Source organism: Vombatus ursinus, unplaced genomic scaffold (genome assembly GCF_900497805.2).
Source record: "Vombatus ursinus unplaced genomic scaffold, bare-nosed wombat genome assembly UNPS02014158.1, whole genome shotgun sequence".
NCBI lineage: Eukaryota > Metazoa > Chordata > Mammalia > Diprotodontia > Vombatidae > Vombatus > Vombatus ursinus.
The window spans coordinates 5,552,057-5,574,261 of record NW_020953936.1 but is presented as its reverse complement, the minus strand read 5'-3'; the positions used below and the strand labels follow the sequence as shown (position 1 = coordinate 5,574,261).

Below are 22,205 nucleotides of genomic sequence, written 5' to 3'. Positions count from 1 at the left end.
GTAAACGTGAGAACAAACCATGTAATAATCTGAGAGATGAGAAACAAATAAGGTAAGTGGCCATACAGTCCTGTTATATATACGAGTCACCCTCATAAGCCTTGGTCCATAAGCATCTGTAAAATAAATGTAAGATAAAACATGAGGTATTTTGCAGGGGAGATACAAGTAACTGTGGAGATCCAGAGAGGCCTTATGAAGGAGGTAGCCCTTGAGCTGCGCTTTGGAGGGATCTAGGAATTCTAAGAGGGGAAGGTGAGTAGGAAGTACATTACAAGCATGGCACACAGCCTGGGAAAAGGGATACAAGAGATGTGATGTCATTTGTGAGAAACAACAAAATTACCAGTGGCAGCACACTATGCCTATGATGGGGAGTAATGCATGATAAGATTGCAAAGGTATGCTGAAATCAAATTGTGAAGGTCAAATAGAAGAGGAAATAGGGAGCAGAGGAGTAATGTAGTCAGACTCATGCTTTAGGAGTATCATTGGCAGCTGTGTGAAGGAAGAAAGGAGACTTGAAGGAGAGACCAATTAGAAGGCTATTGCGATAGCCCAGGTGAGAGATCTTGAGGGCCAGAAGGAGGACAGTGACTGTGTGACTAAAGAGAAGGGGAGGGAAGCAAGAGCCGTCATGAAGGTAGAATCAACAAGAGTTGGCCGGTGATCAACTACAGGGAGTGAAGGAGAATGAGAGGTGAGGGATAACCCCGAGGTTGTAAACTTAGGTGACTGCAAAGTTGATCGTGTCCTACAAAGAAACATGGAAGTTCTGAAGAGGGGTGGGTTTTGAAGAAAAGAGATCGAGTTATGTTTTGGACATAATGAGTATAAGATGCTTGTGGAATATCCAGTTCAAAATGGTTTTGTTGTGGGACTGGAATTTGGGAGAGACTAGGCCTACATATTCAGGCCTGGGGGTCATCATCATAGAGAGCCTGAGGGTGCGATGTGGAAGCTTATCCACCAAAAGACTGAAAAGGGGTGTTCAGAACCTAGAGAGAACAGTGTTATAAAAAGCCCAGAGATGAGAGACTGTCCAAGAGAAGGTGGTCAACAGTATCAGATGCTGTAGAGGTTAAAAAAAAAGTATGAGGATTAAGAAAAGACCACTGGACTTGGCAATTAAGAGTTTATTAGCAATTTTGGAGAGATCAATTTCAGCTGAGGAATGAGGTCAGAAGCCAGATTGAAAAGAGTTGAGGAAGGTGGGAGCCAGTAAAGAGGGAGAGATTGAAGATTGGAGACAAAAAGTATAAGTGAAGGGGCAATTTGACAGAGGAGACGATAGAGGATAGTCAACAGTACAAGCAGAAGTGTTGTCCTTGCCAAGGAGAAAGGACGCAAGAATTAGGAATTAGGCACAAGAGAATAGGGATTATGTCAAGAGTTTTGAGATAGAGGAAAGAGCTAAAGAGAGACCTCACAATGAATGGCCTTTATTTTCTCAGGAAAATACCAAACAAGATCCTCTACTGAGAGAATGGGAGGGACGTAGTGGTATGGAAAGATTGAGAAAGGAAAAAGGTTTAGAAGACCCACTGCACTGAATACAATAGAAATTCAACGGGGTGGGGGGAGAATAAAAGGACTGCTTTACTGCAGTAAGGGTTATTAGATATTAGATAATGATATTGATTAGATATAGATTGATATATAGGCAAAAATAAATAATGATATAGACTAGGTATAGGATGATAATGATATAGATTAGATAATTGATATTAGATAATGTAAATTTTAAAATTTGGAGTAGACCCAGTCATCATTACACTGCAACTTCCTTTGGCACAATTTGTCAGCCTGTGAGTAGCAGTAGCAAAGGAAGTTGATATTGGGAGCAATCTAGGATTGGGGTTTGGCAAAGAATGCATGGCAATAGGAAAAGGGGGCCTGGGATCTTGAGTAATGGATAATATAATGTTAAATTGTTTAATTATAAAGTCAAAATTGGGAGAGGGAGGGAGGAAATGAAGACAAAGCAAAGGTGATGGCCTGGGAGAATATTGAGGGGTGGAGGGCTTGATAGTCATAGTGAGAAATAAAGAAATAGGTTTAGAAGGAGTGAAGCACAGAGAAGGTTGGGATGAAAGATGAGGTCAGATAAAGTAATTTCAGAATTATAGGTCATGGAAATGGAACACTTACAGATAATGGTGAGAGCAAAGGTTTGACCATCCCTGTGTGTTGTGTGTTGTTTCAGGTGTAGGTCATGAGAGTTGAGTTTGAGAGGACTAAAAGAAATCCCAATTGAAAACGTAAAATCTCTAATTAATGATGTAGGATTGGAGCTTAGGAGAGAGAGAGAAACACACACACACACACACACGGACTAGGTCTGAAGTTCCCAAACTTGGCCTACTGCCCCCTTTTAAAAAAATTTCTCAGTGCCCCCCCCCCCGAAATCTTTCTTTAACCCTTTAAAGGTCTTTTTAAAAAAAAAATTTGTGTCATTTCAAAAAAATACAATTTTTTTTCAAAAAGTTCATCTTCAATTGAATAATTTATTGTAGATTTGTGGTTTTTCCTGCATTAAAATTTTGATGATGCAATATTGCATCATTAAAATTTTGATGATGTAATATTGCATCATCAAAATCAAAATCAAAATTTTAATGATGCAATATTGTGCCATGTAACCATATAGTATCATATTATAAACAAGTCATTACACACACATATTCCTGCCAATGCATGCTAGACTTTTTGACAATGCAGTACACACTCTCCTACCAACACTTGCTTGTTAAGACTTGTCAGCAGACTTGACCGTTGATCGGTTATAACTTGCATTTTGTGTGTTTATTTGGAAAATAATGTAATCATTACAACACTAAATCTGTTATACAACAGATGAAACATGTACAAATTGTTTTTCAAATTTTTCTTCTTTCTTTACGCTTTCACTGCCCCCTTATTTTTATTCAACACTCCCCAATTGCACCCAAGGCTACTACCACCCCCTCCCATATCATTCCAGGGCCCCCCCGGGGGCAGTATTGCCCACTTTGGGAACCTATGGGCTAGATGTATAAATCTGAGAATCCTCTGGATAGAAATATCATTGAATCTAAGAGAGCTGATGAGGTCACCAGCTAAAAGAGTAACTAGCAATACTTTTATTTCTTCTTATGTTTATTCCATCAATTTGTAATATCTAGCATTTCTAGACTGCAACTGATTGACTACACAGGGTGAAGGAGAATGAGTAGTGAAGGATAACTCTAAGGTTGTAAACTTGGGTGACTGGGAAATTGGTCATGTCCTACAAATAATAGTAGGTAGTAATAATGGACCTTCTTGCTTAGACTGTGGTCTCCCTGGAGAGGTCTCTTTAGTATTGAAAATGCTAGTTCTTGGTTTTGGAAAGCTACTGTTTACTATATTAAAGAAAAGTTCATTTATTCCTCTGATTTTTAGTGTTTTTTATGACATGTGTATTATATATCATCAAAAGTTGTTTCCCCCCCCCCCCCGCATCTATTAATATAGCCATGTGATAGCCTCAATCCCTGCCTTCAACCCTTGGTGGCCCAATGCCCACTGACCTGAGTTCCATCTGTCTTCTTCTCCTTGCCCATTCACCTGCAGGCAGTTGGCTTTGTCCCCTGGCATGATCCTAACAAGCCCCAACCAGATGTCAGACCTCAGGAGGGCATCAGACCCTCCAACTTTCCTGCTAACCCTATCTTCCATCTATTCTGTACATATCTTGTTTTCTCCACTGTCTAATAGAATATAATCTCCTTGAAAGTGATTATTATTTTTGCTTTTGCTTTGTATTCCTAACTCTTCAACTCAGTGCCTGGCATATAGTTAAGTGCTTAATAAATGTTGATGAATTGGAAGGTTCAGAGACATGGATGCCTCCACCTGTGAGTTCTTGCACCCTCCCCTACTGCAAACTGGCTTTCTCCCTTCATGTAAGTATAAAAGGATACTGGAGAGTGCCTTCAGGACTCCAGGAGGGCCCTGAGGCATGTTAAGCACATCAGTCCCTCTGTCTTTTTATATAGTCACCTATTTAAGAGTTGGTTTAGTCTCCTGGTGTTTCCTAATAGGAAATTGGAGATCATGCTAATTCTGGAGGATCCTATGGAGTTTTCTGCCCGTATGTCTTGGTTTTATCTCCATTTCTTTTTGCAGTAACCTATTAAGAGTTGGTTTTATCACCTTCTACAGCTCCAACAGGCTGAGACCTGAGTGCCCTTTGACTTCAGGCTTCATTCACAAGATATTGTGCTGGCATCAGACCTCCCTAAAAGTCCCACCCCCATAACACCCACAGACTTCTGGTCATTATATATGAGACTACCATGGGAGCAACTCTGTCTTTTTCCTGCCTGTTTTTTTTTTCCTTTCCTGTTTGAGTCGTTGTATTTCTACAACAAACTGTGCATTCGATATTAAAAGGAGTGATGTTCATCTGGCCCTAATTCTCAATCCATTATGCTATTATTAATGGAGTCTTGGTGGCTGCCATGTTACAATGTTGATCATACTGAATGTGATTCATGGTTCAACTCAATATATGGAAAAATATCCTCAACAATTAACACTGAATTCTCTCTCAATCAGAGAGGATGTATGACCATTTGTTGAGAATATAGTAGAGAGAATTCCTACTCAGGTATAATTCAGATTTGATATGCATGACAGAGAAAAGAGCAATGGGGCTCTAATTAGAGCAGAACAAGTGAGGAATACAGAGCCAGTCATATAAAAGGAAATGAATTTTGTGGGAGGCAAGGAAAGCAAAGCAAAAATCATGTGATATCAGAGACTTGAATGAAAAATAATTTATTAAGTCTTAACATATGTGAGCATTGTAATAATCTCTGGATATACAAAAAGAGAAAAGAATCCCTTCCCTCAAGGAGTTTACATTCTAACAGGTGATACAAAATTATAAGGGAGTGGCGGCCAGAGAGAGGCATTTTGATTTAAAAAGTTATAGAAATGGTAAGTGGAGTCACAGGAGGGTCAAGTTTGTGAAGGTCATTCTTTCATTCATGTGACAATTACTTGTTGAGTGCTTATGTAGCCCACTTTCCCCAACCATTCACTCATTCTCCATGTACTGATTATTCTAATCTGTCACCCAAAACTGAGACAGAGGAGGTAAGAGCTCAATAAATGTAATTTTTCTTTAAGATTTTATTTTTTTTGACAAATTTTCTATGGCTTCTTCTGGGATGGTATCATCCTCTTCAATGTTCACTTTGACCTTCTTGCCAATGAGATTGGCAATGCCTTCAGGAGGATATCCTTTCGGTTCACCCACCTTCACTGTAAGCATATCCATTGTCAATATGGTACCTTCAGGAATCCTCACTTTGGCCACCACTGATTTACCCAGCTGCAAACAAAACAAAACACGTGAGTATCTTAATATACATATACACATGGAAGTGCTGACCTTTCAAAAGGACAGAGATATTGTGGTTTTCTTGACTGCTTTTTTTAAAAGCTCAATTTTATTTTAAGCTCCAAATTCTCTCCTAACCCTCCACCCCACCCATTGAGAAATCAAGAAAAACAAAACCCATTACAAACATGGATAGTCAAGCAAAACAAATGCCCATATTATCAATGTTCCAAAAGAATTAGGCCTCAATATGTATTCTGAGTCTACCAGTTCTGTGTATATAGTCTGAGATCTGGTACTGCTAGGTCTCCTTCCTTTGCATTTTTTTCCCATTGATTCCTGTGATGTTCTTGACCTTTTGTTCCTTCAGATAACTTTTGTTATTATTTTTTCTAGTTCTACAAAGTAATTCTTTGGTAGTTTGATTTGGCATTAAATAAGTAAATTAATTTAGGTAACATCACAATTTTTATTAAATTGGCTTCACCTACCCATGAAAAACTACTGTTTCTCCAATTATTTCAACCTGTCTTTATTTGTGTAAAGAGTGTTTTATAATTGTGTTCATATAGTTCCTATATGTGTCTTGGCAGATAAACTCCCAAGTATTTTATACTATTTGTAGTTATCTTTCCTGCTGGATTCTGTTGATAAAATATAAAAATGTTGATGAGTTGGGTAGGTTTATTTTATATTCTGCAACTTTATTAAAGTTGCTAGTGGCTTCAATTAGTTTTTTAATTGACTCTCTGGCGTTTTCTAAGTAAATTATCATATCATATGCAAAAAGTAATTATTTTTTCCCTCTTTGCCTACGCTTTTTATCTTTATGAGATTTCTTTTGATAAAATGATACAGATTAGATAATATTAATGTAAAATTTTAAATCTGGTAGACCCAGTCATCATCACACTGTAACTTCCTTCGGCACCACTCGTTAGCCTGTGAGTAGCAATAGCAAAGGAAGTTGATATTGGGAGCAATCTAGGATTGGGGTTTGGCAAAGAATGCATGGCAATTTCTTTATCTTGTCTTATTGCTATAACTAGCATTTCTAACATCATAGTAAATAGTAGGGTGATGATGGACATCCTTGCTTTACCCTTACTGTCACAAGGAAAGCCTCTATATTATCTCCATCATAGATAATGCTGACTATCACTGGCTTAGATAGATATTACTTATCATTTTAAGGAAAGCTCCATTTACTCCTTTGCTTTCATGTGTTTTTAATAGGAATAAGTGTTGCACCTTGTTCAAAGCTTTTTCTGAATCTGTTGCAATAACTGGAAGAGTTTTATTTTTGTTATTCATATGGTTAACTATGTTTATAGTTTTCCTAATGTTGAAATCAGCCTTGAATTCCTAGTATAAATGTGGCCTGGTCATAATATAGACATATATATACATACATACATACATACATACATACATAAATATACACACACACACACACACACACATATATATATACACACACACATATATATATATTTGATACTAAGCTACCATCTCCTTGCTAATATTTTATTTAAAATTTTTACATTAATATTCATTTTGTATGTAGGTCTGTGGTTTTTTTTTCTGTTTTGATTCTCCCTCATTTAGGGTATGAAGATTATATTTGTGTCATAGAAGGAGTGTGGTAGATATTCTTTTCTTATATTTTTAAACAGTATAATATTAGAATTAACTGTTATTTAAATGTTTGATAGAATTTGCTCATACATCCATTTGGTCCTTTTTTTCCTCTTGGAATTGATTTATAGGCTGTTCAATTTCTTTTTCTAAGATAACTGTGTAAAATAGCTCCTAATTATTTGTTCTTCAATGGTTGTGAATTCATTTTTGATAACAGTAAAAAATTTGAATTGATTTTTTTAAATCATTCTAGTTAATGGCCTATCTATTTTACTGGTTTTTAATTTTTTTTTCTAATTTTCATGATTTCAATTTCGGTGTTTGAGTTTTTAATTTGTTGGTTTTCTAGGGTTGTTTTTTTTTTTCTAGATGCATGTTTAATTTATTGATTTGTTCTTTCTCTTTTATTGATAAGGATTTAGAGATAAAAAATTCCCCTAAGTACCACTTTGACTGAATCCCAAAAATTTAGATATATTGTCTCATTGTTGTCACTATCTTTAATGAAATCATTGATTGTTTCTATGATATATTCTTTGATCCAAACATTCTTTAGAATTAAGTTATTTAGTGTCTAATTAATTTTTAATCTTTGTTTCAAAGGTCATTTATTGAATGGTACTATAGTCAAAAAAGATATTTCTGCTTCTTTGCACTTGTTTGTGAGGTTTTTATGCCCTAATACACGGTCAATTTTTGTGAAAGCTCCATCATAGATGAGAAGTGGGTATACACCTTCCAATTCTATTCAGAATTCTCTAGAGTTCTACCATATCTAACTTTTCAAAACTCTATGTCCTTAATTTCTTTTTTTAGAGGGTAAGCTGAGGTCCCCCACTATTAAAATTTTACTATTTCTCCCTGTAATTCACTTAACTTTCAGTTCAAGAATTTAGCTGCTATGCCACTTGGTGTCTGTTTAATATTTATATTAAGTCACTGTGGTACATACCAGTAAAAATGAGTTTTCCTGTTTATTTCTTTTAATTAAGTCTATTTTTGCCACAGCTTTGTCTGAGATTATGAGTTCTACCCTTTTTAACTTCAGCTGAATCATAATAGACTCTGTTCTAGCTTCTTGTTTTAACTCTCTATTTGTTTTTCTGTGCCCAACTGTGTTTGTATGTATATTCCTTCCTCCTGGGAAAAGTTCAGATGAGTGCTGGTTTAAGTGTTACCCAATCCCTCCTCCTTTTTTGCAGACTTCTCCTTGTGAACCTCAAGTGAGATCATTTTTTCTTCCTCTTCCTCTTCCCTTCTTTTAATATCCTTAAAACATTACAATCACTTCCAGGTCTTCTGCGATCCCTGATGATTATAGCATTCTGTCAGGGTATATGTACCATTTCCCTTATAAAAGAACATAAACAGCTTAACCTTGTTTAGTCCCTTGTTTACATCTCCTAATTCCTGTGTTTATGTCAAATTTTCTACTCGTACTGGTCTTTTATTAGGAATGCTTGGAAATCCTCTATTTCCCTGAAGATCCATTTTCCCCCCAGTTGGATTATTTCCTGTGTCAGTTACTCTTGGCTGTAAGCCTAGATCCTTTACCTTGTGGAATATCATATCCTAAGCTTTCCACTCTTTTTAAATGATGGCTGCTAAATCTTCTGTAAACCTGACTGTGTCTCCTCAGTACTCAAATCCTTTCTTTATGGTTGTTCATGGTATTTTTTTCTTCGACATAGGAGCTCTGGATTTGGGCATTTTTATTTTGAGATTTCTTTCAGGAGGTGACTGGTGGATTCTTTCAATTTCTACTTTTCCTTCTGGTTCTAAGATATCTGGGCAGTTTTATTTCTTTTTTAATTTATTTATTTCTTTTTAGTTTTCAACACTCACTTCCACAAGATTTTGAGTTCCATTTTTTCTCCCTATTTCTCCCCTCCCCCCACCCCAAGACAATGTGCATTCTGAATACTCCTTCCCCTAATGTGCTCTCCCTTTTATCACCCCACCCCCTCCCTTCTTTATCCCCTTTCCCTTCTATTTTCCTATAGGGCAAGATAGATTTCTGTACCCCTTTGCCTGTATATCTGATTTCCCAGTTGCATGTAAAAACAATTTAACATTTGTTTTTAAAATTTTGAGTTCCAAATTCTCTCCCTTCCTCCCTCCCCACTCACCCTCATTGAGAAGACAAGTAATTCGATATAGATTATACATGTGTAGTCATGAAAAACACTTCTATTAACAGTCATGTTGTGAAAGACTAACTACATTTTCCTTTGTCCTATCCCACCCCGTTTATTCTATTCTTACCTTTGACCCTGCCCCTCCTCAAGTGTTTGCTTCTGATTACCCCCTCCCCCAATCTACCCTCCCTTCTATCATTCCCCCTCTCTTATCCCCTTTCCCCCTATTTTCCTGTAGGGTAAGATAGATTTCCATACCCAACTAAGTGTGTATATTATTCCCTCCTTAAGCCAAATCTGATAAGAGTAAGATTCACTCATTCCCTCTCACCTCCCCCCTCTTTCCCTCCACTGTAAAAGCTTTTTCTTGTCTCTTTTATGTGAGATAATTTGCCCCCATTCTACCTCTCTTCTCCTTCTTCCAGTATAATCCTCACTCACCCCTTAATTTTATTTATATATCATCCCTTCATATTCAACTCACCCTGTGCGCTCTGTGTGTGTGTGTATGTATGTATGTGTATATATATATATATACACACACACATATATATGTATATGTATATTCTCTCCAACTACCCTAATACTGAGAAAGGGCTCATGAGTTACAAATATCATCTTTCCATGTAGGAATGTAAACAGTTTAACTTTATTAAGTCCCTTATAGTTTCTTTCTTGTTTATCTTTTCATGCTTCTCTTGAGTCTTGTATTTGAAAGTCAAATTTTCTATTCAGCTCTGGTCTTTTCATCAAGAATGCTTGAAAGTCCTCTATTTCACTGAATATCCATTTTTTCCCCTGAAGGATTATACTCAGTTGTGCTGGGGAGGTGATTCTTGGTTTTAATCCTAGCTCTTTTGACCACTGGAATATCATATTCCAAGCCCTCTGATCCTTAATGTAGAAGTTGCTAAATCTTGTGTTATCCTGATTGTGTTTCCACAATACTTGAATTGTTTCTTCCTGGCTGCTTGTACTATTTCCTCCTTGACCTGGGAACTTTGGAATTTGGTTATAATATTCCTAGTAGTTTTCCTTTCGGGATCTCTTTCAGGAGGTGATTGATGGATTCTTTCCATTTCTATTTTATCCTCTGGTTCTAGAATATCAGGACAGTCTTCCTTGATCATTTCTTAAAATGATGTCTAGGGTCTTTTTTTGATTATGGTTTTCAGGTAGTCCAATAATTTTTAAATTCTCTCTCCTGGATCTATTTTCCAGGTCAGTTGTTTTTCCAATGAGATATTTCATATTGTTCTCAATTTTTTGATTCTTTTAGTTTTATTTTATAATTTCTTGATTTCTCATAGAGTCATTAGCTTCCATTTATTCCATCCTAATTTTTAAGGAATTATTTTCTTCAGTGAGCTTTTGGATTTCCTTTTCCATCTGGCTAATTCTGCTTTTTCAAGACATTCTTCTCCTCATTGGTTTTTTGGACCTCTTTTGTCATTTGGGTTAGGCTATTTCTTAAGGTGTGGTTTGTTTTTTTTGTTTGTTTGTTTGTTTTTTAGTGAGGCAATCGGGGTTAAGTGACTTGCCCAAGGTCACACAGCTAATACGTGTCAAGTGTTTGGTCTGAGGCCAGATTTGAACTCAGTTCCTCCTGACTTCAGGGCTGGTGCTCTATCCACTGCGCCACCTAGCTGCCCCTAAGGTGTTATTTTCTTCAGCATTTTTTGGGGTCTCCTTGAGCAAGCTGTTGACTCATTTTTCATGATTTTCTTGCATCACTCTCAGTTCTCTTCCCAATTTTTCCTCTACTTCTCTTACTTGATTTTCAAAATCCTTTTTGAGCTCTTCCATGGCCTGAGACCAATTCATATTTTTCTTAGAGGCTTTGGATGTAGGAGCTTTGACTTTGTTGTCTTCTGGTTATATATTTTGATCTTCTTTGTCACCAAAGTAAGATTCTATAGTCTGATTTTTTTTTCTGCTGTTTGCTCATGTTCCCAGCCAATTACTTGACTTTTTAACTCTTTGTTAAGGCAGGGCTCTACTTCTAGTGTAGAGGGTGTACTGTCCCCAGCTTCAGGGGTTTTGTGCAGCTGTTTTCAGAGATACTTCTAGGGACCTGTAAATTTTCAGTTCTTCCAGGACAGTAAAATCAAAGGTGAGGTGTTTACTCCTTTCCTAGCCTGTGCTCTGGTGTACCAGTGACCACAAGCATTCCTTTCTGCCTTGGAACTGTGAAGAGGATTCCCTTTCTACCACACTACAAGCTCCACCACGCCAGCGCTCCTCCTTGCCCCAGGACTGACTGTGACCCAGATCCAAGCACAGGCAAAGCAAGAGAATCCTGCCTCAGCACCAGCAAAGTGATTCCTGCAATCCCCCTCTGATCAGCCGCTGCCGCTGTGGCCACCACCCCGGGGGCTGCACTAGTGCCAAAGCTGGACCATGCTCCTCTCTCACCCAGATCCAGCAGACCTTTCCCACTAACCTTCTAAGTTGTCTTTGGCATTTGTGGGTTGAGAAGTCTGGAAACCACCATGGCTGCCCATGATTCAGTCTCCTAAGACTTGCTCCATCTTTGCCTGTGTGGCCTACACTAAACTGTGCTCCTCTCCCAACACAGTGCAACAGACCTTTCCTATCAACCATCCAGGTTGTCTTGGGCTAGAAGTTTGTTTCACTTTGTCTTTTTGTGGGTTCTGCTGCTCTAGAACTTGTTTAGAGTCATTTTTAACAGGTATTTGGAAGGGTTTGGGGGAGAGCTCAAACAAGTTACTGCTTTTACTCCACCATCTTGGCTCTGTTCCCCCGGCAGTTTTATTTCTTTAAAGATGATGTCTAAGCTCTTTTTCTTTTTTGGGGGGGGGAGGTCTTGGCTTTTAGGTAGTCCAATTAATTCTTAAATTACTTCTCCTTGAATCATCTTCTAGGGGAGCTGTTTTGCTATGGGATACCTCCTATTTTCTTCTATTTTTTTTTCAGTCTTTCGACTTTCTTTATAATATTTCTTGATGTTTCATGGAGTCATCAGCTTCTATTTAGTCAATTCTAATTTTCAGGGAGTTATCGTCTTGGATAAGGTTCTGTACCTCTAGCTCTCATTTATTTTTTAAATTTATTTTTAAGCTTTAAAAAAACCCCCACAAAACTCTTCCTTTAACTTACATGGGAATTCTGGTTGAATTTGTTCCTAAGCCGTATTTTACTTTGAGGTACTGCCTATAAATGTTTTCAAATCATTCTTTTTGTTTGCTTATTCTTCCAGCCTACTTCTTGACTGTAGACTTTGTTATGGCTTGTATCTATACACTTCTGGGGGGAAATGGCTAGCCTGAGTTTCTATCTTCTCACATTCCTATGCTTTGACAGCTCAGGCTGGGGAACAAAGGTGATGCAAGATTTCAGTGCTTCCAAAGCCATGTGAGTAGGGGAGAAGTCTGCTTACTGCCCTCTTGGTCTGAGCTCTGTGAGTTCCTGACTCAGGTTTCAGCATGTTGGCTTGTCCCTGTTTGGGACACTATACACTGCTGCTAGACTTAGTCAATATTAGCCCACCTGGAGTCTCTATAAGGTTAGAACAACTGAACTGAAGATCTACTCTCTTCCCTCTCAAGTCCAATCTGGAACTATGTAGTGGGGAACTGCCAGGGTGCCAGCCTCTAGGTACTAGAATGTGCCACATATAGTGTGCCCCTGGCCGGACCCCGTCCCCAGTTGTTTACAGACCTGTCTGTCTCCTTAAGCCAACCCAGACGAATGACTGTGGCCATCTTGGATTTCCTGACTAGGATTCTGTCTGATACATGTTCTAGATCATGGTAGAGGTGGTTGGGTTGAATAGCAAGGCTGTATTTCTTTCTACTAATACTACACCAACTTCACTCTGCCGCTCTTTAGCTGTTTAAAAAAAAAACTACTTTGTAAAAGAGACAGAGAGGATAGGGTGGCATTTATAGTCCCAATACCAAAGGGAGGTCCTCAGAATAGGAAGGGCAAGGATTACAAGGGAGGGGTATTGGCGAGCAAAGAGGCCAAGAGACAAGTTACCTGCAACTTTTAACTACTTGCCCCATTATCAATCCTGGTATTCATACCATCAGGCCTATGTACTGAAATCTTATTAAAATTTATATACGTCCCACATTTTAAATCGTGTTCATGATTTAAAGAAAGATTATTCTTAAGAGTAGGAAAGAACCTTAGAAGTTTTCTACTTCAGACCCTACCAGAAGGAGTGAACATCTGATGATTCTATTACCAGGAGCCCCTTCTCTTGACTCCAAATACAATTCTTTTCCCCTATACTATGTTCCCTCAAGTTTGAATTAGTGGAATTTTGTTTCTTCATCTATGCCCTAATTACAGAATAAGCAGTTTTAGATGACTTTTGCTTATACACAGTAAAACAATACAAAACTCACCTTCTCATTGCAGGCCATCTCACATGGCAAAAGCTGTTTAATTGGCGATCCCAAGGCTTTTTCTACGAGGCGGACTGCTTTCACCAACTCTGCTAATTCATTTGGCTCCAGCGATGCCTGATGGTCACTCCCTTTCCAAGTTTTATCCAGAGTCACATGACGTTCTAGGACCTTAGCCCCTAGAGCAACTGCAGCCACTGAGACCATGATGCCCGTTTCATGCCCAGAATATCCTATGGGGATGTCAGAGAATGCTTTCTGATATTCCTTTAATACAAAGAAAAAAATGGGAGAGGCAGAGAGGAGATGTTGGAAAGAAATGCATTCTAAGAATGTTTCTAGTATCTAGATCATCATGAATAATATCAGAACTGATAAAAGAATAAACATTCATAAAGGGCCACGTGTGACCAACTTTAACTTCTACTTGAAAGTGTCATATGAAGGGGTGTGCTGCAGCCAGCTCCCCAAAGGCAATTATTAAAGTGTCAGAGTGAGTACTTAACACTTCAGAAATTGGCAAATGCTACAGGAATCGGGGCCGGATTTATTGTTTTATATAATATTTAGACCTAAAGTGGTGAAGAAAATGTTAATGCAGATTAAACTTAGTGAGTCATGTATATGTTTTCTTTTCTGGAGAGCCAGCTGTTAAAAATTTATCAGCACATCCCTGGTTATTTCTATCTCTATATCTATTTCTATCTCTTTATCTATATCTATCAATTTATCTATCTATATCTATAGCAATCTATCGATAGCAATCTATATCAATCTATAGCTATATCAATCTATTTATATTTATCTATATCTACATGTTATCCTTATAAGAATTAATCTGACAATCAGACCCCTTCATAATTTAGTCTAAAAACTACTTTTAGAACAAAATCTTTTGTTGATGTCTTTCATCTTTTCTTCAATAATTTCAACCCTCTCCCCTCCTGTTTGAAACCAAGCAAAACAACTAAACATGTGATACAGCAAGTGCACCTGATGATGTTTTTAATATCCTCCTCAAGTACTTCACCGCACCCCCGTCCACCCACCGGTATTATCTCACGTCTCGGCTATGAAGAGGCAAACATATTTTACTGTCTGTTTGCCCAGGTTCTTGTTGCTTTTTCACTTACTCAGAGTTAACTTCCTTTTAGCAACTTTTCCCTTTATGTTGCTGTCATCATTGTATGCTTTGTCATGGCCCAGTCTGCTTAGTTTGGCTTTGCCTCATTTCAAACAAATTATCCCATGTTTGCCTGAATTCCTCATAGTCAGCATTTCTTACTGCACGAGGATACTCCATTACATTCACATCCCACAGTTCTTAAAAATGCATGAGCACCCATTTTGTTTCCAGTTCCATGCTTCCACTAAGAGTCCTGCTATGAATATATTTATATATGGGACTTTTATTTCTGTCTTTGACATTCTTGGGGAATAAGCTCAGTAATGGGGTTGCTCAGTCAATGGGTACGCCGAGTTGCTTCTTGTGACTTTTGTACTGACAGTACATCCAGGGTACCTTTTTTCCTTCCCGTAGCCCCTCCAACTCGGACTACTCCCTTCTTCTGTCATCTGTCAATGTACAAGGCCTCAAGTGATACCTTTAAGTAGTTTTAAATTTGCATTTATTATATGATTCAGAAAGTATCTTAATGTGGTTGTTAATAGTGTACAATTCTTCTTTGGAAGAATTCTTTTCCCCTACACTATACTTTTCCCTTACACTTCTGAAAACTTCTTATTCCCATAGTTTGATAACTTACCTGTTGGGGACTAGAGGTCACACAGCTCAATGACTAGCATTCTTTATTTCGTCACAGCTGCCTCCTCTGAACTACTATCCTTTGTTGTTATAATTCCACCCCCAGTTCTTTGAGAGTGGGGGCACTTCCCTTTATCATCCCTTCAGACTGAAAAACTCCATGGAAATAAGAGATGAATCTTCATAAACCTCCAAGTCCTGTTACTGCCAGAGAAAGTAGGAGAGGCAAGGGACGCTGGTCTGATCTGGAGCTGGAAGAAATTGGGACGCTATATTCAAATCCCTCATTCTGAGGAAACTGAGGCTCGGGGAAGTCAAGTGATCTGCCCAAAGTCACAGAGATAGTGAGCAGTGAAAGCCAGGACTGGGACTTTGACCCCAACTTTTATAACCTTTCCGATTATGCCCCCTGATTTAGGAAGATCCCTCTGGGGCAGCGGCACACAGGATGAAACGCGAGCAGAGGAGGCTATGGTAACAACAATAAAGATGGGATCCTGAACAATGAGAATGGGAAGGAAGGGAGACGTGTGAGGAGGTTTGGAAGAGGGAAGCGCTATGAATGAGCTGAAGCAGACCGCGGTATTTCAAGCTCTACCGTTCTGGCCATGCCAGCAGCCTTGGGCCACACTGCAGTCCTCTAGAAGTCTGAAATGCCCTGCAACTATGGGCCTCGTCCCCGGCAACCAACCTGTGCCCCGGAGGTAGTAAAAGGCTTTATTTTAAATATCAGCCAGTTAAACCAGCCAGTTTCTGGTCCTCCAAACATTTATGTCCTAAAGTCAAAGGGAAAGGCTGAGGTAGGAGTTTGCCAGCCTTTTATTCAACCATGGAGTCAATACTCAACTAGCCCGGTGGGAATCCTTGTCTGAACAGCTAATGGTCTTTCTTTCTCTTAAAAGAGACTTTTCCAGTGCCTATAACATCCATACTCTTTGACCCAGAGAGTCCACTGCTGGGTATGTACAACTAGGAGGTCAAAGAGAAAGAGCAAGACCTTCTTGATACCAAAATATTCATAGCAGCACTTTTGGTAGTAGCAAAGAACTGGAAACAAAGTAGAGCCCCATCGCCTAAGTAATGGTTAAGCAAATCATGGCACAGGGATGGTACGGATTTATTATTGTACCATAACTAATAATGAATGTGAATTCAGAGAAGCATCTGAAGAGGAACAGGGAGAGAGAGATCTATTTGGGAAGGATGGCAATATTAAAAAAAGAGATTAATAAAAACTAAAAAAAAAGAGAGAGAGAAACTTTCCCTAATTTAAGATAATGTCGTAAAATTATCATATTAAATTGTTCTACTCATCTCAAAATCTCAGGTATCAGTATGTATAACTCCAGCAACTTTAATAACTGGGTGAAAATGAACCCTTAGAGATGTACCTAATAAGAAACAAGAATGGAGTAAATCTTTTTAAACTGTGATTTTTATTCAGTACAGGACAAAAGAATATTTTAAACGACAGTAACAATTAATGGTGATACCTGTATTCAATCTGATCATGGAAATCAATAGCAAACACTAAGATTAATTTTCAAATTTACCTTTATAGGAATGCATCTTGTTTTGCGGTGGTAAACTTGTTGGGAAACCTTGAAAGGTCTAAGACCTCATTACATGCAAATAGTGAATTAGCATTTTCTGCTTACAAAATCCTATGCCTACCACAGTGGATATGATAAGATAACCTGGATCAACTACTCACTGTAATCACACGGAGGTTGACATCTTCAGGGAGCAGCGGGTAGGCACTGGTGCACTGCAGAATGCAGAAATTTGGGTTTATAGGTTTCACAATATTGTAGACTTGCCTCATCGTGTCCATGGACTGCATACCACTAGAGATAACCATCGGACGACCTGATCAACAGAATTACCAACATGGTCACTCTTTTCCAGTTTCATTACTTGTGTCAACCAATCCCATGTTGTCAGCGGGAACACAGATTTTCTGGACATTTTTTAAAAATCAAAGTTGAATCAACTTTGTAAACATGGTAGAAGAGAATGGTCAGTACCTTCCCCTCATGGGGGGAGGGGAGGTGCATGAATAACAGACCTGTGATTTCACTGATGTGTGGAGACTCTCGCACAGATCAACAACTATTCTGCGGTTTATAGTGGTAGGATTGCCTAAAGCACAAGACTTCTCTGTGGTCTCAAAGCCAGTATGTGTCAAGAACTGGTACTTAACCCCAGGCCTTCCTGTCTCCCAGGCTGACTTGCTGTCCTCTAGCTGACATCACTCCTCATTTGAAATCTGAAAATTATCTCTAAATGAAATGGCTTTCAGTAGTGGGGTTTTTTGTTTGTTTTTTTTTTAAAGAAAAAAAATATACCTTACCCCTAGTTTCCTTCTTCTAAATGAACAAACAATAACAATTCACATTTTGGTTTTGTGCACATTATATCATTTGATCCTCCATCTAGAGGGAGAAGGGACCTTAGGAATGATTGACGATCCAAAGCCTCATTTTACAGGTAAGGAAACTGAAGCCCTGGGAAGCTACTGGACTTACCCAAAGTGGCATACCTAGTTAATGGCAGAGGGGAGATTTGAATCCAAGTCCTCTTAAACCCCAGAGTCACACAGTGCTTTTTGCCATTTGCTGTTCCAGCCTGCCTCCATTATTCCCATTTCCCAGACTAGGAAACAGAGCCCCAGAGAAGTTAAGCAATTTGCCCAGGATCACGTATCTAGTACGTTAGTGGAAGCATGATTCTAGAGCAGGTCTCTCTAATCCAGCCCTGCCCTCTCCTCCCTCCAACTATTCTCAGGTGCCTCTACCAAACATGAGGGACAGAAACACTTCAATGATTAAGATGAGGTCTCTACAGTTAACCTTCATGTTTGTCTCCACAAAAAGGCTAAGTCCCTGGGAGGAAATCAGAACACTAGGAGAGCAAATTAAATGGAAACACTCACCTTTCTTGGCCGTCTTTTCAAGATAGGGAAAATTATTAGTGTCTCCAGATCCAACTTTGAAAAATGGAACATTCAATTCATCCAGAAACTCAACCGCCATCTACAAAAGAGAACAGGGAGTTGTCTGTGGCTTCTCTTCCCCACAGGAAAAGCTATGTCCACACGGAACCTTAACCCTGAGGAGAACTGGGCCACAGGTCAAAACAAGAAACTTGCTCTAAATCAGGACTTCTTAACGTGAGAGCCATTAACTTGGACTTTAAAAAAAAATGTTTTCTTAATTATTTCTGTGGTTTCATTTGTAATCCTATGTATTTGATTTAAAAAGTACAACAAACACCCTCCCAAATCAGAAAGTGAATACAACTGTCCCTCAGCTGGATTTCACTGAGCCCTTGTCAAATGCTCATCAGGTCTCTGCTGCTCTGGTTTACAGGATATTTTTCTTTAGTAATCCTTCCTCTTAAATAATTTGCACCTCCCCTCCCCATGACTAGTCCTTGCTCATAAAGAAGATGCTGAAAAAAAAATGCCTTTAGAGTTGTACATAATGGGTGTTTAAAAATTTTTCATTAAATTAAACCATATAGGTATGGAACCAAGGCAAGAACACACACACACACACACACACACACACACACACCCATCAACCTCATTTTCAGCTGAAGGAAAAAACTCAATTTTTTCTTTTGAAAGAAATCTAATTTTTAGGGATATTATTTGTAGTTCTAATGGAGAAACATCCCCATCTTGTGGGCTTTTAGGAGACTGACACCAAAGACAGCTTCTGTAACCAAGGGCAAGTCACTAATCAAAATTAACTAGAAACCCCTAGGCCCTGAACAATCTTGCTATTTATAGCATATGTGCATGATTATGTTACTCCAAAATTAAGGCACAAGGACACTGCCTGATAGGAAAATTAAAGCAGCAGGTATGAAAAGAGGGTCACAGGACTACACAGCTCAATGGCAAATTCAAAAGTATTTTAAAAGTATGTAAAAAAAATATATATATAAAACTCTTAGAACAAAAAAATGAGAAACACTGCTGTTAGATAAGATGCCCTGGAAAGCCCACCAAGTTAAAAAAGCTTTCCCTAACAGGCCTAATTAATGACAGTGTCTACCTCTGACACTTGAAGATCAGGCTGTGAGCTCCCTGAGAACAGAGGCTGTTTTTTTCTGTTGTTGCTGCTTTTGTCTTTCTTTGTATCCCCAGTCCTTGGCACACAGTAGGTGCTTAATCAATGCTTGAATGACTGACAGCTAAGTCTGAAGAAAGCTACAAGGGCCCTTGGAGACTATGTAGCCCAGAGGTGGGGAAACCTGCAGCCTCAAGGCCACTGTGGCCCTCTAGGTCAAGTGGGGCCACATGTGGCCTCAAGACTGCAGGTCCCCATCCCTGGTAGCCCAACCACCTGCTTTCGCAAAAAAGGAAAATGAGGCCTCAAGAAGGGGTGTGATTTGCCTAAGGTCAAAATAGTAACAAATGTCAGGGGCAGGATTTGAACCCAAGTCTCACGACTGCACAGCCAGTGCTCTGTCTGTTGTACCACCAATGTGATCCACTCCAAAGAAGGGGACTCTCCACACTGATGAAATTAGGAATCCTTGAAGTATGTTCAGGGCACTGAGAATGCAAAAATGGAAAAATAATGCAGCCCCCTGTGGTTAAGAGTTCACAACAGAGGCTACAACACACACACACACACACACACACACACACACACATATCTAGGATAAAAAGAGAGAATTGATAAGAACAAAGGAAAAATTAAGACAAAGCACCCTGGGAGTAACATAGATTTAGGGCTCAAAGGGACTCAGAAGTCATCCGGGCCAAACCCCTCATTCTTACAGATGAGAAAACTGGGCCAGAGGCCTGCCCAAGACCTCACAAAAAGTTGTAATTGTGTAGCAGACCCTGGTTTTGTACCATGCGGATGCTCTGATGCCCACAGCAAACCAAGCTGTGCTTGTACTGTGCCACCTGTGTACAGCCTGGCTGCTTGAGAAAAAGATGGGGCTTCCAGAGGTCTGAGGATGAGGGACCAGGGGTCAGGGCAGGCCCATCCCACAAGACCAAAAGAGGCAGGAGGAGACACAGAGGCCCCACGGGCAGGTGGCCTCTAGCCCGCTCCTCCAGTGTCCTTTGAAACAGCAGGCCGACGCCACAGCTGTGCAAGGAGCAACGAGAACGTTATCGGCCTCTCTCGGCAGCTCGTGCTTGGGAACACGCTGCAAAAGCAATCTTTCTACATCCGACCAAAATGCCAATTTATTCAGTCAGCTTGCATTTATTAGGCACTATACGCCAGGCACTGTGCTAAGCCCTAGGGATATGAAGACAAAGGCAAAAACCCCTGTCCTCCAGGAGCTTATATTCTACTGGGGGAGGCAACATGTAAACATACACATGTATATGAGGCATGTGCCCATAAACATGCATGTATATGTGAGGCAGCATGTACACATATAGGCATGTAAACATACATATATACATATGTGAGGTGATGTGTACATATATAGGTATGTACATATCTATATGTGAGCCAACATGTACATATACTGGTATGTACACATACATATATGAGGTAATATACACATATGCATAATGTACATGCATACACATCGAGGCAACATGTATGTAACAGGTACACATACAGGCATACATATGTGAGGTGACATGCACGTAGATAGGTACACACATGCATACATGTGTGAGGTGACATGTACGTATATAGGTACATGCACACATGCTGAGGCAACATGTACGTATACAGGTACGTATACATGCATACATATGTGAGGGGACATGTACATATATAGGTACACATGCACACATGCTGCCTCCCTCATTCAAATGCAAGCTAGTACAATGTGTACATATATAAGTACATACATATACATATGTGTGTAGGTCCATCTATCTCACAAAAAGTAGTAATTATATAGCAGACCTTGGTTTTGTACCCAGATTCTCTGATGCCAAAGCAAGTCATGTTCCCACAGTGCCGCCTATGTACAGCCTTGCTGCTCACATATCTACTTATCTGTAGGGAAAAAAAAACGGGGCGTGTGTGTGTGTGTGTGTGTGTGTGTGTGTGTACACACATATACATATACACGTAAAGGGGTAAATACCAATATGTACACATATATGCACATATACATAATTGTATATACATATGTATATGTACTATGTATGTACATATATAGGTCCATATGTATGTATGTATGTATGTATGTATGTGTGTCTACGTAGGTACTTATATATGTCCACACACACAAAGTACACTTGAAGGGGAAGGCACTAACAAACTGGGAGGAACAGACCAGAAAAAGGCTTTATGCAGAAGGTGGTACTTGAGCTAGGTCCTGAAGGAAACCAGGGATTTCAGAAGATAGTTCTGCAGAAAGGCATTCCGGGCATGAGGCACAGCCAATGCAAAGTCATGGAGAAGGGACAAGGAACAGTGAGTTGGCCAGTATGGTCAGACTATATATATAGAGAGCGTAGAAGGAAGAAAGATATATACCCAAAAACTGGAAAAACAGGAAAGGGCTAGATTGAGAAGAGTTTTAGTGAATGAATGAAGCATTTATTAAGCACCTACTATATGCAAAGCACTCTGGACTAGCTGCTGGGAATACAATAAAAAAGAAAGGCAGTCCCTGCTCTCAAGACGCTCACTTTCTTGTTCTAAATGGCAAAGGTGTTTATAATTGAACCTAAAGGTAACAAGAAGCAGTTGAAGTTATTGATTTTATTTTATAGCATTCTAGTAATTGTGCAATGCCATATTATATTCTGCAAAATTCTGTAGTTTGATGAAAGTGACAGTTTCAGAGAAACCTGGGAAGATTTGTATGAATAGAAGCAGAATGAACAGAACCAGGACAACACCATATAGGTAAACACTCTGAAAGCCTCAGAACTCCCATCAATGCAATTACCAACCACACACCCAGAGGAT

The 22,205-nt window shown here is 39.1% G+C and overlaps 1 protein-coding gene across 1 annotated transcript in view; it reads right to left on the bottom strand.

Annotated features, from left to right (window-relative positions):
• Positions 1-4,787: 4,787 nt before the first annotated feature.
• Positions 4,788-22,205, bottom strand: part of NANS (N-acetylneuraminate synthase) — a 30,787-nt gene continuing 13,369 nt past the window's right edge. The window contains exons 3-6 of the mRNA XM_027859070.1: positions 18,227-18,326; positions 17,006-17,160; positions 13,527-13,793; positions 4,788-5,362 (exon numbers count right to left, since the gene is read on the bottom strand). Coding sequence (XP_027714871.1) covers positions 5,153-5,362; positions 13,527-13,793; positions 17,006-17,160; positions 18,227-18,326 — 732 coding nt within the window. The 3' untranslated portion in view covers positions 4,788-5,152. The remainder of the gene's footprint in view (positions 5,363-13,526; positions 13,794-17,005; positions 17,161-18,226; positions 18,327-22,205) is intronic.